This window comes from Oncorhynchus keta, chromosome 8, assembly GCF_023373465.1.
Source record: "Oncorhynchus keta strain PuntledgeMale-10-30-2019 chromosome 8, Oket_V2, whole genome shotgun sequence".
Taxonomy (NCBI): domain Eukaryota; kingdom Metazoa; phylum Chordata; class Actinopteri; order Salmoniformes; family Salmonidae; genus Oncorhynchus; species Oncorhynchus keta.
Genome location: NC_068428.1, coordinates 45944584 through 45961298, shown reverse-complemented (window position 1 = coordinate 45961298; position 16715 = coordinate 45944584). Strand labels below are relative to the sequence as shown.

The 16715-nt window shown below is 45.5% G+C and overlaps 1 protein-coding gene across 3 annotated transcripts in view; it reads right to left on the bottom strand.

Annotated features, from left to right (window-relative positions):
- The window catches only part of LOC118378899 (sorting nexin-17), a 118950-nt gene that overhangs the window by 60832 nt on the left and 41403 nt on the right, over positions 1 to 16715 (bottom strand). For all 3 annotated transcript variants that reach the window (XM_052524568.1, XM_052524566.1, XM_052524567.1), the window contains 3 exons: positions 12131 to 12195; positions 7195 to 7305; positions 6285 to 6375 (listed from right to left, as the gene is read on the bottom strand). In XM_052524568.1, coding sequence (XP_052380528.1) covers positions 6285 to 6375; positions 7195 to 7305; positions 12131 to 12195 — 267 coding nt within the window. The remainder of the gene's footprint in view (positions 1 to 6284; positions 6376 to 7194; positions 7306 to 12130; positions 12196 to 16715) is intronic.

The following is a 16715-nucleotide window of genomic DNA, read 5'->3' as shown; positions in this document are numbered from 1 at the left end:
TAGGTGGTAGTATGGTATGATAGTAGGTGGTAGTATGGTATGATAGTAGGTGGTAGTATGGTATGGTAGTAGGTGGTAGTATGGTATGATAGTAGGTGGTAGTATGGTATGATAGTAGGTGGTAGTATGGTATGGTAGTAGGTGGTAGTATGGTATGGTAGTAGGTGGTAGTATGGTATGATAGTAGGTGGTAGTATGGTATGGTAGTAGGTGGTAGTATGGTATGATAGTAGGTGGTAGTATGGTATGGTAGTAGGTGGTAGTAGGGTATGGTAGTAGGTGGTAGTATGGTATGATAGTAGGTGGTAGTATGGTATGGTAGTAGGTGGTAGTATGGTATGGTAGTATGGTATGGTAGTAGGTGGTAGTATGGTATGATAGTAGGTGGTAGTATGGTATGGTAGTAGGTGGTAGTATGGTATGGTAGTAGGTGGTAGTATGGTATGATAGTAGGTGGTAGTATGGTATGGTAGTAGGTGGTGGTATGGTAGTATGGTATGGTAGTAGGTGGTAGTATGGTATGATAGTAGGTGGTAGTATGGTATGGTAGTAGGTGGTAGTATGGTATGGTAGTAGGTGGTAGTATGGTATGATAGTAGGTGGTAGTATGGTATGATAGTAGGTGGTAGTATGGTATGGTAGTAGGTGGTAGTATGGTATGGTAGTATGGTATGGTAGTAGGTGGTAGTATGGTATGATAGTAGGTGGTAGTATGGTATGGTAGTAGGTGGTAGTATGGTATGATAGTAGGTGGTAGTATGGTATGATAGTAGGTGGTAGTAGGTATGGTAGTAGGTGGTATGACAGTAGGTGGTAGTATGGTATGGTAGTAGGTGGTAGTATGGTATGATAGTAGGTGGTAGTATGGTATGATAGTAGGTGGTAGTATGGTATGGTAGTAGGTGGTAGTATGGTATGGTAGTAGGTGGTAGTATGGTATGGTAGTAGGTGGTAGTATGGTATGATAGTAGGTGGTAGTATGGTATGATAGTAGGTGGTAGTATGGTATGGTAGTAGGTGGTAGTATGGTATGGTAGTAGGTGGTAGTATGGTATGATAGTAGGTGGTAGTATGGTATGATAGTAGGTGGTAGTATGGTATGATAGTAGGTGGTAGTATGGTATGATAGTAGGTGGTAGTATGGTATGATAGTAGGTGGTAGTATGGTATGATAGTAGGTGGTAGTATGGTATGGTAGTAGGTGGTAGTATGGTATGATAGTAGGTGGTAGTATGGTATGATAGTAGGTGGTAGTATGGTATGGTAGTAGGTGGTAGTATGGTATGATAGTAGGTGGTAGTATGGTATGATAGTAGGTGGTAGTATGGTATGATAGTAGGTGGTAGTATGGTATGATAGTAGGTGGTAGTATGGTATGATAGTAGGTGGTAGTATGGTATGATAGTAGGTGGTAGTATGGTATGATAGTAGGTGGTAGTATGGTATGATAGTAGGTGGTAGTATGGTATGATAGTAGGTGGTAGTATGGTATGATAGTAGGTGGTAGTATGGTATGATAGTAGGTGGTAGTATGATAGTAGGTGGTAGTATGGTATGGTAGTAGGTGGTAGTATGGTATGGTAGTATGGTATGATAGTAGGTGGTAGTATGGTATGATAGTAGGTGGTAGTATGGTATGATAGTAGGTGGTAGTATGGTATGATAGTAGGTGGTAGTATGGTATGATAGTAGGTGCCAGCTGCACCGGTTTGTGTCAAGAACTGCAACGCTGCTGGGTTTTTTCACGCTCAACAGTTTCCGTGTTTATCAAGAATGCCAGGTCAGCCAACACGTTTTAGATCGCTGGCCAGACTAACTAACCCATCGAAACCTGTAGTAATCATGATTGAATTACTGACCGAGGGGCCGCCATTCATTTTGTTAGTCACGCTCACTCAGATATCATATTCAAAACTGTAAACATTTCTCTCCTATAGGAAACCGTGTAGAACTACAGGAAATGAACTGTTAAACTGCAAACATTTCTCTCCTATAGGAAAGCGTGTAGAACTACAGGAAATGAACTGTTAAACTGTAAACATTTCTCTCCTATAGGAAACCGTCTAGAACTACAGGAAATGAACTGTAAAACTGTAAACATTTCTCTCCTATAGGAAACCGTGTAGAACTACAGGAAATGAACTGTTAAACTGCAAACATTTCTCTCCTATAGGAAACCGTGTAGAACTATAGGAAATGAACTGATAAACTGCAAACATTTCTCTCCTATAGGAAACCGTGTAGAACTACAGGAAATGAACTGTAAAACTGCATGACAACATAAGTAGAATTGCATGAAATTTGTTATAAAAAAATAAAAATAAAAAAAAAATGTTTTAGGGAGTTGGTTCCGCTGTCGGGATCAAATCAGCGGAAATTTCAAGTGCGCCACGTATAGTTTTTGATAAAAATCAAACTTTAATTAAAACACACATACAATGTACTGAATTAAAGCTACACTCGTTGTGAATCGAGCCACCGAGTCAGATTTGTAAAATGCTTTTCGGCGAAAGCATGAGAAGCTATTATCTGATAGCATGCACCCCCAAAGTACTGGAACGTCATCTAAAACGACAGATTTTGCGGTAGCCGGCGCTATCCAAAACGCAGAAATAAAATATAAAACATTCATCACCTTTGACGAGCTTCTTTCTTGGCACTCCTATATATCCCATAAACATCACAATTGGGTCTTTTTCCCGATTAAATCCGTCATTGTATAGCGAAAATGACATTTTCTGAAGACCGGTCTGATCCAGGAATATTCCCTTTTACAAGACGCAACGTCACTTTTTAAAATGACAAAAGTTGCCTACTATACTTTTACAAAACACTTCAAACTACTTTTCTAAACCAACTTTAGGTATTAATAAACGTTAATAATCTATACAATTCATCACGGGGCGATCTGTATTCGATAGCAGCTAGTCTTGAAGTCAGCGTCCATCTTTTCCATTTTAATAACATCCTGTTGAGAGACTGAAACAGGAAAGGGTAAAACGTCATATAACCAAGGATTAAGTAGGCTGGAAATGCCAGCACTGGCGACATCGTGTGGAAGCTGTAGGTGTTTACAGTACAGCTTCATGTATTTGCAGTCGCCTTAAAGAATACATTGACTGGCGGATTAATATATTTTTTGTTTTTGGAGAACAGTTTTTCGAGGGATTTTTATTCCTAAACACGCTGTGTTATAGCCACAGACACGATTTAACCAGTTTTAGAGACTTCAGAGTGTTTTCTATACACACATACTTATCATTTGCATATACTATATTCCTGGCATGAGTAGCAGGACTTTGAAATGTTGCGCGATTTTTAACAAAAAGCTGCGAAAATTCGCATGATCCATAAGAGGTAAAAAAATATATGTTTTTACATTTTGTTTTTACGCTTCTATCACACCGACAGAGCCATAAAGCGCTAGTTAGCTAGCACCTGCTTGTGAAACTACCTCTAACTTCCTTCATACGGGACACAGAGCCATAAAACGTATATCCACGAGTTCATCGGACTAAAAGATAAAAGGGCATCGTTGTCAAAATCCCAAAGTATCCCTTTAAGATGGCTAAGTGAAACGACCACATCAAAATCCCAAAGTATCCCTTTAAGATGGCTAAGTGAAACGACCACATCACAATCCCAACGTATCCCTTTAAGATGGCTAAGTGAAACGACCACATCACAATCCCAACGTATCCCTTTAAGATGGCTAAGTGAAACGACCACGTCAAAATCCCAACGTATCCCTTTAAGATGGCTAAGTGAAACGACCACATCAAAATCCCAAAGTATCCCTTTAAGATGGCTAAGTGAAACGACCACATCACAATCCCAACGTATCCCTTTAAGATGGCTAAGTGAAACGACCACATCAAAATCCCAACGTATCCCTTTAAGATGGCTAAGTGAAACGACCACATCAAAATCCCAAAGTATCCCTTTAAGATGGCTAAGTGAAACGACCACATCAAAATCCCAACGTATCCCTTTAAGATGGCTAAGTGAAACGACCACATCAAAATCCCAACGTATCCCTTTAAGATGGCTAAGTGAAACGACCACATCACAATCCCAAAGTATCCCTTTAAGATGGCTAAGTGAAACGACCACGTCAAAATCCCAAAGTATCCCTTTAAGATGGCTAAGTGAAACGACCACATCAAAATCCCAAAGTATCCCTTTAAGATGGCTAAGTGAAACGACCACATCAAAATCCCAAAGTATCCCTTTAAGATGGCTAAGTGAAACGACCACGTCAAAATCCCAAAGTATCCCTTTAAGATGGCTAAGTGAAACGACCACATCACAATCCCAACGTATCCCTTTAAGATGGCTAAGTGAAACGACCACGTCAAAATCCCAACGTATCCCTTTAAGATGGCTAAGTGAAACGACCACATCAAAATCCCAAAGTATCCCTTTAAGATGGCTAAGTGAAACGACCACATCAAAATCCCAACTTATCCCTTTAAGATGGCTAAGTGAAACGACCACATCAAAATCCCAAAGTATCCCTTTAAGATGGCTAAGTGAAACGACCACATCAAAATCCCAACTTATCCCTTTAAGATGGCTAAGTGAAACGACCACATCACAATCCCAACGTATCCCTTTAAGATGGCTAAGTGAAACGACCACATCACAATCCCAACGTATCCCTTTAAGATGGCTAAGTGAAACGACCACATCACAATCCCAACGTATCCCTTTAAGATGGCTAAGTGAAACGACCACATCACAATCCCAACGTATCCCTTTAAGATGGCTAAGTGAAACGACCACATCAAAATCCCAAAGTATCCCTTTAAGATGGCTAAGTGAAACGACCACATCAAAATCCCAAAGTATCCCTTTAAGATGGCTAAGTGAAACGACCACGTCAAAATCCCAAAGTATCCCTTTAAGATGGCTAAGTGAAACGACCACATCAAAATCCCAAAGTATCCCTTTAAGATGGCTAAGTGAAACGACCACATCAAAATCCCAAAGTATCCCTTTAAGATGGCTAAGTGAAACGACCACGTCAAAATCCCAACGTATCCCTTTAAGATGGCTAAGTGAAACGACCACGTCACAATCCCAACGTATCCCTTTAAGATGGCTAAGTGAAACGACCACGTCAAAATCCCAAAGTATCCCTTTAAGATGGCTAAGTGAAACGACCACATCACAATCCCAAAGTATTCCTTTAAGATGGCTAAGTGAAACGACCACGTCAAAATCCCAACGTATCCCTTTAAGATGGCTAAGTGAAACGACCACGTCACTGTCATAGTAACACTTCGATCACACCGACAAAATAGTCGACAGCGTCATCTTGATATGTCTGTAACAGTTCAACATTCACCTTCTGCTACCATTTCTGTCAAGCCGTCCACACATACAGTTTGACACATACGTTTAGATAAATCCTAAATGTACGCACCGCCCACACAGAACGCACTGCGGCTGCCTCCCGCAACGCAATTGCTGCAAGGCAAACGCAGCGTTTTTCATTAAAAATGAATGTAACTCTGGTGTGATCGAAGCGTTCGGGTCTCCAAAAAGACCACGGCCGGCTCTGACTGCATGTGTGGGTACGAAGACCCACAAGCCACTGCAGCCCCTCATTATGAATTCAGAATTTTGTTGTGGCCCCCAGTCCATCCCTGGTATAGGAGGTAGAGCCATTTGGCCTTTCAGATTGTATTTCATTCAAATACCACTGCATTTCATTCAGATACCACTGCATTTCATTCAGATACCACTGCATTTCATTCAGATACCACTGCATTTCATTCAGATACCACTGCATTTCATTCAGATACCACTGCATTTCATTCAGATACCACTGCATTTCATTCAGATACCACTGCATTTCATTCAGATATCACTGCATTTCATTCAGATACCACTGCATTTCATTCAGATACCACTGCATTTCATTCAGATACCACTGCATTTCATTCAGATACCACTGCATTTCATTCAGATACCACTGCATTTCATTCAGATACCACTGCATTTCATTCAGATACCACTGCATTTCATTCAGATACCACTGCATCTCATTCAGATACCACTGCATTTCATTCAGATACCACTGCATTTCATTCAGATATCACTGCATTTCATTCAGATACCACTGCATTTCATTCAGATACCACTGCATTTCATTCAGATACCACTGCATTTCATTCAGATACCACTGCATTTCATTCAGATACCACTGCATCTCATTCAGATACCACTGTATTCCAGTCCTCTGAACGGTTAGCGGAGGGTTAAAGTTGAATGCTTACACGTTAATCCCCCGTCCACTCCTTCTCGAACCAGGAAGAGGCTGAAATAACCAACCAGCTCATCAGGAAGGTCCAGTTTTGAGGCAACAGCCTGCGAATCAGAAAACAGACAGGAAGATCATCTCTGGTTCATCTTTTTTTGCGTGTTAGATATGAAACCACAACTCGTACAAAACATACTGTAGCTTTTAAAAAGCATTTTATCCACTGACTGACAGCTATACAGTCTCCGGTCAAGTCCTTCTCGTATAGAACATCATTTTATGGAGAACACAGTTATAGTAACAGCTGTCTGTTCAACATAACGGTTCTGGATCTATCTGGGAGAGAATGCTGCCTTTACAGCTATATGTTATAGTAACAGCTGTCTGTTCAACATAACGGTGCTGGATCTATCTGGGAGAGAATGCTGCCTTTACAGCTATATGTTATAGTAACAGCTGTCTGTTCAACATAACGGTTCTGGATCTATCTGGGAGAGAATGCTGCCTTTACAGCTATATGTTATAGTAACAGCTGTCTGTTCAACATAACGGTTCTGGATCTATCTGGGAGAGAATGCTGCCTTTACAGCTATATGTTATAGTAACAGCTGTCTGTTCAACATAACGGTTCTGGATCTATCTGGGAGAGAATGCTGCCTTTACAGCTATATGTTATAGTAACAGCTGTCTGTTCAACATAACGGTTCTGGATCTATCTGGGAGAGAATGCTGCCTTCACCTATGGCTGAAGAATATCCAGAGTGAATTCTCTCTCCCTAAGCTTCCATAGGGTTCCTGGTAGTGTTTGTAAGGCTATTCATTGTATAAAAAACGTTCAGTATATTGTGTTCACTCTGAACTCTTCAACACCAATTACTAGTATCCAGTAGAAGTCTGTCTTTTGAAACCCAGTCGAGACGGTTTACCTCCAGGACGTCCTCTGTTTGGTCGGAGGTCAGGATGTTGACCTCGACCTTCTGGCCGTTAGACAGGTAGATCTCCAGAGGAACCTCTTCGGTTGGGATCTGCTGGGTCTCCTATACGGGATTGACAGGTTATATACAGGTCACAGAAGACAGAATGTGTTCCATGACAGACAGAATGTGTTCCATGACAGACAGAATGTGTTCCATGACAGACAGAATGTGTTCCATGACAGACAGAATGTGTTCCATGACAGACAGAATGTGTTCCATGACAGACAGAATGTGTTCCATGACAGACAGTGTAGTCAGTACAGAACAGAGAGTTAGTTCTCTCCAGTCAGGGAAGTAGGTTTTTATCTATCCCCACTCTCCCTGTAAGAGACGCAGGGTAAAGTCAGTATCTGGATTTTATGCTTCTATGACACCATATAGTTACATAATGTCTTATTACAGGATGACAATCCTACATTGACAGGAGGAAGACGACAATAAATTTAAAAAGCAGAGAAGCTCGCACAATTGGCCCAGCGTCGTCCGAGTTAGGGGAGGGTTTGGCCGGGGGGTTTACTTGTCTCCTTGTGGCAGGTCGGGTGCCTGCAGGCTGACTTCGATCGGCAGTTGAACGGCGTTTCCTCTGACACGTTGGTGCAGCTGGCTTCTGGGTTAAGCAGGCGGGAGTTAAGAAGCGCGGTTTGGTGGGTCATGTTTCGTAGGACTCGTGACTCGACCTTCGCCTCTCCTGAACCCGTTGGGGAGTTGCAGCGATGAGACAAGATGGTAGTCACGAAATTGGGAGAAAAAGGGGATCAAATATATTTTTATTGTAATAAATTAATAAGAAAGAAAAATCATTAAAGTATATCTAAGCAGCTAACCTTCTGCCTGCTTCCTCCTCTCAGCTTTCGTGCTGGGTAAATCACTGTTTAATCTTTCCCTGTCCCCCACTGCTAGACAGAAGGTGTCAGAGTGTATCTGGATTGCTGGGGAAGTGTGTGTGTGTGTGTGTGTGTGTGTGTGTGTGTGTGTGTGTGTGTGTGTGTGTGTGTGTGTGTGTGTGTGTGTGTGTGTGTGTGTGTGTGTGTGTGTGTGTGTGTGTGTGTGTGTGTGTGTGTGTGTGTGTGTGTGTGTGTGTGTGTGTGTGTGTGTGTGTGTGTGTGTGTGTGTGTGTGTGTGTGTGTGTGTGTGTGTGTGTGTGTGTGTGTGTGTGTGTGTGTGTGTGTGTGTGTGTGTGTGTGTGTGTGTGTGTGTGTGTGTGTGTGTGTGTGTGTGTGTGTGTGTGTGTGTGTGTGTGTGTGTGTGTGTGTGTGTGTGTGTGTGTGTGTGTGTGTGTGTGTGTGTGTGTGTGTGTGTGTGTGTGTGTGTGTGTGTGTGTGTGTGTGTGTGTGTGTGTGTGTGTGTGTGTGTGTGTGTGTGTGTGTGTGTGTGTGTGTGTGTGTGTGTGTGTGTGTGTGTGTGTGTGTGTGTGTGTGTGTGTGTGTGTGTGTGTGTGTGTGTGTGTGTGTGTGTGTGTGTGTGTGTGTGTGTGTGTGTGTGTGTGTGTGTGTGTGTGTGTGTGTGTGTGTGTGTGTGTGTGTGTGTGTGTGTGTGTGTGTGTGTGTGTGTGTGTGTGTGTGTGTGTGTGTGTGTGTGTGTGTGTGTGTGTGTGTGTGTGTGTGTGTGTGTGTGTGTGTGTGTGTGTGTGTGTGTGTGTGTGTGTGTGTGTGTGTGTGTGTGTGTGTGTGTGTGTGTGTGTGTGTGTGTGTGTGTAGCTCCGATAAAGTGCCAAGGCCAGGCTGGCTGGCTGCTGGCTGAGAACTCATTCTCTATTCTGCTGTTGTCCTTTCAGCATGAGGTAGGGGAGAGGAGGGAGGGGGAAGAGGGAGAGATGAGGGATGATGAAGGGATGCAGAGGAGTGAGAGAGGAGGGGGGATGATAAAATAGAGAGATCTAGAGAGACGCAGGGTGTACACCACCTTGAATGACATATCTGATGAAAGTAGATTTACGCCATGCAGCCGAGCAGCACAGTTAGGTCACTTCCTGGGGTGAGTGATGGCTCTCACTTCCATGCTCACACTATCAACCAATAGGAAAACTAGCCTTCACTGAGCAGCAATAGCATCCCGCTATGAGCCAATGGGAACACGAGCATTGATTTACTGTGAACATATCATGAATATTCATTCCAAATCAATCATTTCAATGTTCCATCTATATGCTAACAAGCAACTGAGGAAACAGTTTTCTAGGAAAGGAACGCAGTTAACAAAAAGCTCTGGGAATACCAAAACACACACACACACACACACACACACACACACACACACACACACACACACTGGATCGATTCTCTCTGTAACGTCTTCTGTGTTTTAAAGAAGAAATCTAAAATACCATTCAACATAAGTATGTTTGTACATCATGATTTGGCATACTGTATGACAGTAATGTACACACAACGACTCATAACTCCTCTCACATTTAAAACATCTGTTCTTCCTTCGTTAATGGCAGATTACACAGTACACACGGTAGAGGGGATTCAACTCCTACACTGGCTGCGTGTCACTGGGTGGCTCAAACTGACCAATGGTGGTGAGGTTGTGTCACCGTAGTGATGTGTCTGAAAGAATCGTTTAACATATACCACACACACACACACACACACACACACACACACACACACACACACACACACACACACACACACACACACACACACACACACACACACACACGCAGGAGAATAGAATGAGCAGCCTTCCCCAAAAAACCCTGCCTACACTGTCCACCATGCCCCCCACACACACACACACACATCCACGTGTGAACTATGACGAACATTGTGAATGTCAAACTGTGGCTGATAACTATTACCAAGACTGAAGCAATTACTGAGTCAGCAGTGTGTGTGTGTGTGTGTGTGTGTGTGTGTGTGTGTGTGTGTGTGTGTGTGTGTGTGTGTGTGTGTGTGTGTGTGTGTGTGTGTGTGTGTGTGTGTGTATTTGTGCCACATGGCTAACAGAGCATCAAACAGCCAACAGCCTGCTGAGGAGTCTGTTTTACGTAGAACAGAACTGACACACACTGCTGAACACTTCAACTGGCTCTGTACCTTAGCACGCACAACGACTGATGCTACGAGACTTATTTATTATCGCTAAATACTGCACAATGTAAAGCACTTGGTCTCCAAAACATAAATATTGGTGAGTGCCTTCCTGTATTTAGAAATATAAAATATAAATATATATATAAATTCAGCAAAAAAAGAAACGTCCCTTTTTCAGGACTCTGTCTTTCAAAGATAATTTGTAAAAATCCAAATGACTTCACAGATCTTCATTGTACAGGGTTTAAACACTGTTTCCCATGCTTGTTCAATGAACCATAAACAATTAATGAACATGCACCTGTGGAATGGTCATTAAGACACTAACAGCTTACGACGGTAGGCAATTAAGGTCACAGTTCTGAAAACTTAGGACACTAAAGAGGCCTTCCTACTGACTGAAAAACACCAACAGAAAGGTTCCCAGGGTCCCTGCTCATCTGTGTGAACGTGCCTTAGGCATGCTGCAAGGAGGTATGAGGACTGCAGATGTGGCCAGGGCAATAAATTGCAATGTCCATACTCTGAGGCGCCTAAGAGAGCGCTACAGGGAGACAGGACGGACAGCTGATCGTCCTCGCAGTGGCAGACCACGTGTAACAACACCTGCACAGGATCGGTACATCTAAACATCACACCTGCAGGACAGGTACAGGATGGTAACAACACCTGCACAGGATCGGTACATCCGAACATCACACCTGCGGGACAGGTACAGGATGGCAACAACACCGCCGGAGTTACACCAGGAACGCACAATCCCTCCATCAGTGCTCAGACTGTCCGCAATAGGCTGAGAGAGGCTGGACTGAGGGCTCGTAGAAGGAATGAGCGTTACACCGAGGCCTGTGCTCTGGAGCAGGATCCATTTGGAGGTGGAGGGTCCGCCATGGTCTGGGGCGGTGTGTCATAGCATCATCGGACTGAGCTTGTTGCGATCTCAACGCTGTGCGTTACAGGAAGACATCCTCCTCCCTCATGTGGTACCCTTCCTGCAGGCTCATCCTGACATGAACATCCAGCATGACAATGCCACCAGTCATACTGCTGGTTCTGTGTGTGATTACCTGCAAGACAGGTTCTGCCATGGTCAGCGAAGAGCCAGGATCTCAATCCCATTAAACACGTCTGGGACCTTTTGGATCGGAGGGTGAGGGCTAGGGCCAGAAATGTCCGGAAACTTGCAGCTGCCTTGGTGGAAGAGTTGGGTAACTTCTCACAGCAAGAACTGGCAAATCTGCTGCAGTCCATAAGGAGGAGATGCACTGCAGTACCTAATGCAGTTGGTGGCCACACCAGATACTGACTGTTACTTTTGATTTTGACCACCCCTTTGTTCAGGGACACATTATTCCATTTCTGTCAGTCACGTGTCTGTGGAACCTGTTCAGTTTGTCTCAGTTGTTGAATCTTGTTATGTTCATACAAATATTTACACATTTGAAGTTTTCTGAAAATAAAACGCAGTTGACAGTGAGAGGACGTTTCTTTTTTTTGCTGAGTTTAGATATTCTATTCTACCGAGCCATTTACTTTTTATTCATGTCTTCTCTTATCTCTTTTGGTTGTTGCATTATCGAGAGGGAACCTGCAAGGAAGCATTTCATTGGACGGTGTACTCCATGGGCATGGGTACGACTGATATAACTTAAAAACACCCACAGCTTCCTGATGAACTGACACACACGCCTCCTGATGAGACGTCCTACGTAGAACAGAACTGCTCTGAACATAGATCAGCTACATTGAACAGAACAAATACACAGCCGGGAGTAAAGGACAGCTAGCTACAGACAGAACAGTAAGAAAGCCAGGGGGTAATAACAACTAGCTACAGTACCAACCTGCTGGGCTTTCCTTAGAAAGCTGTTGAACATCTCGGAGGCGCCGAGCGTGGGGTCCTGCCGCACTGTTGGAAGAGAGAGAGAGAAGATTATAAAAGAGAAACTGGAGATTCTCTTTTTCCCCCTCTCTCAGCAGTCCATTTCCTCATTTAAAATGTCATGCCGCCACTTGTCCAAACTATGTTGGTATTTGGTTTCATTAGTCCATTGTTGACATAAGCAAAACATTTTGGGACCGTCAGCAAATCAGGGGTTCAAGATATGTAACTTTCAAAATACAGAAATCATCCCTGTATGAAATCAAACGATGCATTTTGCATCATCATACGAGGAAAGTTCCTCAATGACACCTTGATAAGATCATTACCTGACAATATCTCACCACTCATTGTACTGGGTGACTTCAACTTCCATACTTCGACTAATTTCTTTCCACCTCTTTCTTTCCCCGGCTTGCCTCTTTTGACCTCACCCTTTTCCCAGTCCCGCTCCCACTGACAAGGCAGGCAATATGCTTGACCTCATCTTTAGGTCAAGCATATTCGCCTACTGATCTCACTGCAACCCCCCCCCCCTCCAGGTCTCTGATCATTACTTTCTTTTTCTCGCTCTTCCAACATTACCCACTCAGCCCCTACCCAGATGGTCATGCACCGTTGTAATCTTCGCTCGTTTTCCCCAACTGCTCTCCTCTTCTATTCCATCATCACATCCTTCCCCTAAATCCTTCTCCCTCCTGTCTGCCTCGTCAACCCTACCCTCCTCCCTCCCTCCCCTCCTGCTCTTTGGATGAGTGACTCACTGAGTGATCACAGAACAGGGCTGCAGATAGCTGAGGAAAAGTACATTTTTAGAGGTTCTATCATCCACTCTCTCCTTGCTAGATTTTCTTCTTCTGTATCTGCTGCTGAAGCCCCTTCCTATCACTCTAAATTCCAAGCCTCTGCCTCCAACCCTGGGAAACTTCTACACCTTCTCCCGTCTTTAATCCTCCACCCCCTCCCCTCCCTTTCTGCAGATGACTTTGTCAACCACTTTGAAAAAAAGGTTAACGACATCATTCACTCAGCCAACTTGAGTCCACTCACAGGGAACTTTCCTTGTCCTCTTTTTACTCTCGCTCTCCAGATGAAATCCTGCGACTAATGATGTCCAGCAACCGGACAATCTGCATCCCTTCTTCCCTTCTCTAGACTTCCTCTGGAGACCTACTCCCATTCCTCATCAACTCTACCCTGACCACTTGCTGCGGCCCCCCTCCCTTCTTCCCTTCTCTAGACTTCCTCTGGAGACCTACTCCCATTCCTCATCAACTCTACCCTGACCACTTGCTGCGGCCCCCCTCCCTTCTTCCCTTCTCTAGACTTCCTCTGGAGACCTACTCCCATTCCTCATCAACTCTACCCTGACCACTTGCTGCGGCCCCCCTCCCTTCTTCCCTTCTCTAGACTTCCTCTGGAGACCTACTCCCATTCCTCATCAACTCTACCCTGACCACTTGCTGCGGCCCCCTCCCTTCTTCCCTTCTCTAGACTTCCTCTGGAGACCTACTCCCATTCCTCATCAACTCTACCCTGACCACTTGCTGCGGCCCCCCTCCCTTCTTCCCTTCTCTAGACTTCCTCTGGAGACCTACTCCCATTCCTCATCAACTCTACCCTGACCACTTGCTGCGGCCCCCATCCCTTCTTCCCTTCTCTAGACTTCCTCTGAGACCTACTCCCATTCCTCATCAACTCTACCCTGACCACTTGCTGCGGCCCCCTCCCTTCTTCCCTTCTCTAGACTTCCTCTGGAGACCTACTCCCATTCCTCATCAACTCTACCCTGACCACTTGCTGCGGCCCCCTCCCTTCTTCCCTTCTCTAGACTTCCTCTGAGACCTACTCCCATTCCTCATCAACTCTACCCTGACCACTTGCTGCGGACTTCCCCCCCTCCCTTCTCTAGACTTCCTCTGGAGACCTACTCCCATTCCTCATCAACTCTACCCTGACCACTTGCTGCGGCCCCCTCCCTTCTTCCCTTCTCTAGACTTCCTCTGGAGACCTACTCCCATTCCTCATCAACTCTACCCTGACCACTTGCTGCGGCCCCCTCCCTTCTTCCCTTCTCTAGACTTCCTCTGGAGACCTACTCCCATTCCTCATCAACTCTACCCTGACCACTTGCTGCGGCCCCCTCCCTTCTTCCCTTCTCTAGACTTCCTCTGGAGACCTACTCCCATTCCTCATCAACTCTACCCTGACCACTTGCTGCGGCCCCCTCCCTTCTTCCCTTCTCTAGACTTCCTCTGGAGACCTACTCCCATTCCTCATCAACTCTACCCTGACCACTTGCTGCGGCCCCCTCCCTTCTTCCCTTCTCTAGACTTCCTCTGGAGACCTACTCCCATTCCTCATCAACTCTACCCTGACCACTTGCTGCGGCCCCCCTCCCTTCTTCCCTTCTCTAGACTTCCTCTGGAGACCTACTCCCATTCCTCATCAACTCTACCCTGACCACTTGCTGCGGCCCCCTCCCTTCTTCCCTTCTCTAGACTTCCTCTGGAGACCTACTCCCATTCCTCATCAACTCTACCCTGACCACTTGCTGCGGCCCCCCCCTCCCTTCTCTAGACTTCCTCTGGAGACCTACTCCCATTCCTCATCAACTCTACCCTGACCACTTGCTGCGGCCCCCTCCCTTCTTCCCTTCTCTAGACTTCCTCTGAGACCTACTCCCATTCCTCATCAACTCTACCCTGACCACTTGCTGCGGCCCCCTCCCTTCTTCCCTTCTCTAGACTTCCTCTGGAGACCTACTCCCATTCCTCATCAACTCTACCCTGACCACTTGCTGCGGCCCCCTCCCTTCTTCCCTTCTCTAGACTTCCTCTGGAGACCTACTCCCATTCCTCATCAACTCTACCCTGACCACTTGCTGCGGCCCCCCTCCCTTCTTCCCTTCTCTAGACTTCCTCTGGAGACCTACTCCCATTCCTCATCAACTCTACCCTGACCACTTGCTGCGGCCCCCCTCCCTTCTTCCCTTCTCTAGACTTCCTCTGGAGACCTCCCATTCCTCATCAACTCTACCCTGACCACTTGCTGCGGCCCCCCTCCCTTCTTCCCTTCTCTAGACTTCCTCTGGAGACCTACTCCCATTCCTCATCAACTCTACCCTGACCACTTGCTGCGGCCCCCCTCACTTCAAGGTGGCCGGAGTCGCTCCCCTCCTCAAGAAACCAAGACTCGACCCCTCTGACGTCAAAAACGCCTGGTACCCCTTCTTTCTAAAACACTTGAGCGTGCTCCCTCTTACCAAATCTCTCGTTATTTCTCTTCGAATTATCTCTTTGACCCTAACCAGTCAGGCTTCAAGACGGGGTCACTCAGAGACTGCTATTCACTACACCACAGAGGCTCTCCGCAGCCAAAGCTGGCTGACTCCTCATCCTCCTAGATCGCTCCGCTGCCTTCAACACTGTGATCCATCAGACCCTCCTTTTCGCTCTTCACTACACCATGGAGGCTCTCCGCACTGCCAAAGCTGACTCCTCATCCTCCTAGATCGCTCCGCTGCCTTCAACACTGTGATCCATCAGATCCTCCTTTTCGCTCTTCACTACACCATGGAGGCTCTCCGCACTGCCAAAGTTGACTCCTCATCCTCCTAGATCTCTCCGCTGCCTTCAACACTGTGATCCATCAGATCCTCCTTTCCGGTCTGGGCCCCCTCCCAGGGTGCAAAGAACCTTAGCGTGACCCTGGACCACCCTGTCGTTCTCTGCAAACATCATAGTAAGGAATCACTCCTGGGGTTTCATGCTCTACGACATCTGTAGAGTACGACCTTACCTCACACAGGAAGCGGTGCAGGTCCTAATCCGGGTACTCGTCATATCCATCTGGACTATTGCAACTTATCCAGAAGGTTGCAGCCCGTCAAGGTGTTCAACTTTCTCAAGTTCTCCCATGTCACCCTGCTCCTCCGTACACTCCACTGGCTTCAGTGGAGTGTACACATCCTCTGAAAGACCATGGAATAGCAAGAGGAACCGCCCCTCCCTACCTTCAGGCTATGCTCAAACCCAACATCCCAACCCACCTCTGGTCTCTTGGCCATTCCACCCCTACAGGAGGTCAGCTTCTGCTCAGCCCAGTCAAAGCTCTTCCCTATCCCGTCACCCCAATGGAGGAAACAGCTGCCCCCTGATGCTAAGAGTCCCTGCCCATCTTCGCAAAACGTCTGCAACCCAACCTCAAAGATAATCTTAAAGATATTTCTTACGACTGTGCTGTGGTCGTCTCACCTAGCTACTTACTATGACTGTGCTGTGGTCGTTTCTCTTAAAAAACTCCTATACCAACAAAACGTTGTGGCTTTGACGTCAAGAAAGTGATATGTCGTATTGGGACTTTTAGTTGGAAGGATGAACCCAATCAGAATGTTTAACAGAAACCTAAACCTGTAGTATTCCCTTTAAGATGAAAGCGTTAGTGCAGATTGATGAGGTCCACGTAGATATAACCTACTACTACTACTGATGAGGTCCTGAACCTAAACCTGCAGTATTCCCTTTAAGATGAAAGCACTAACGAGG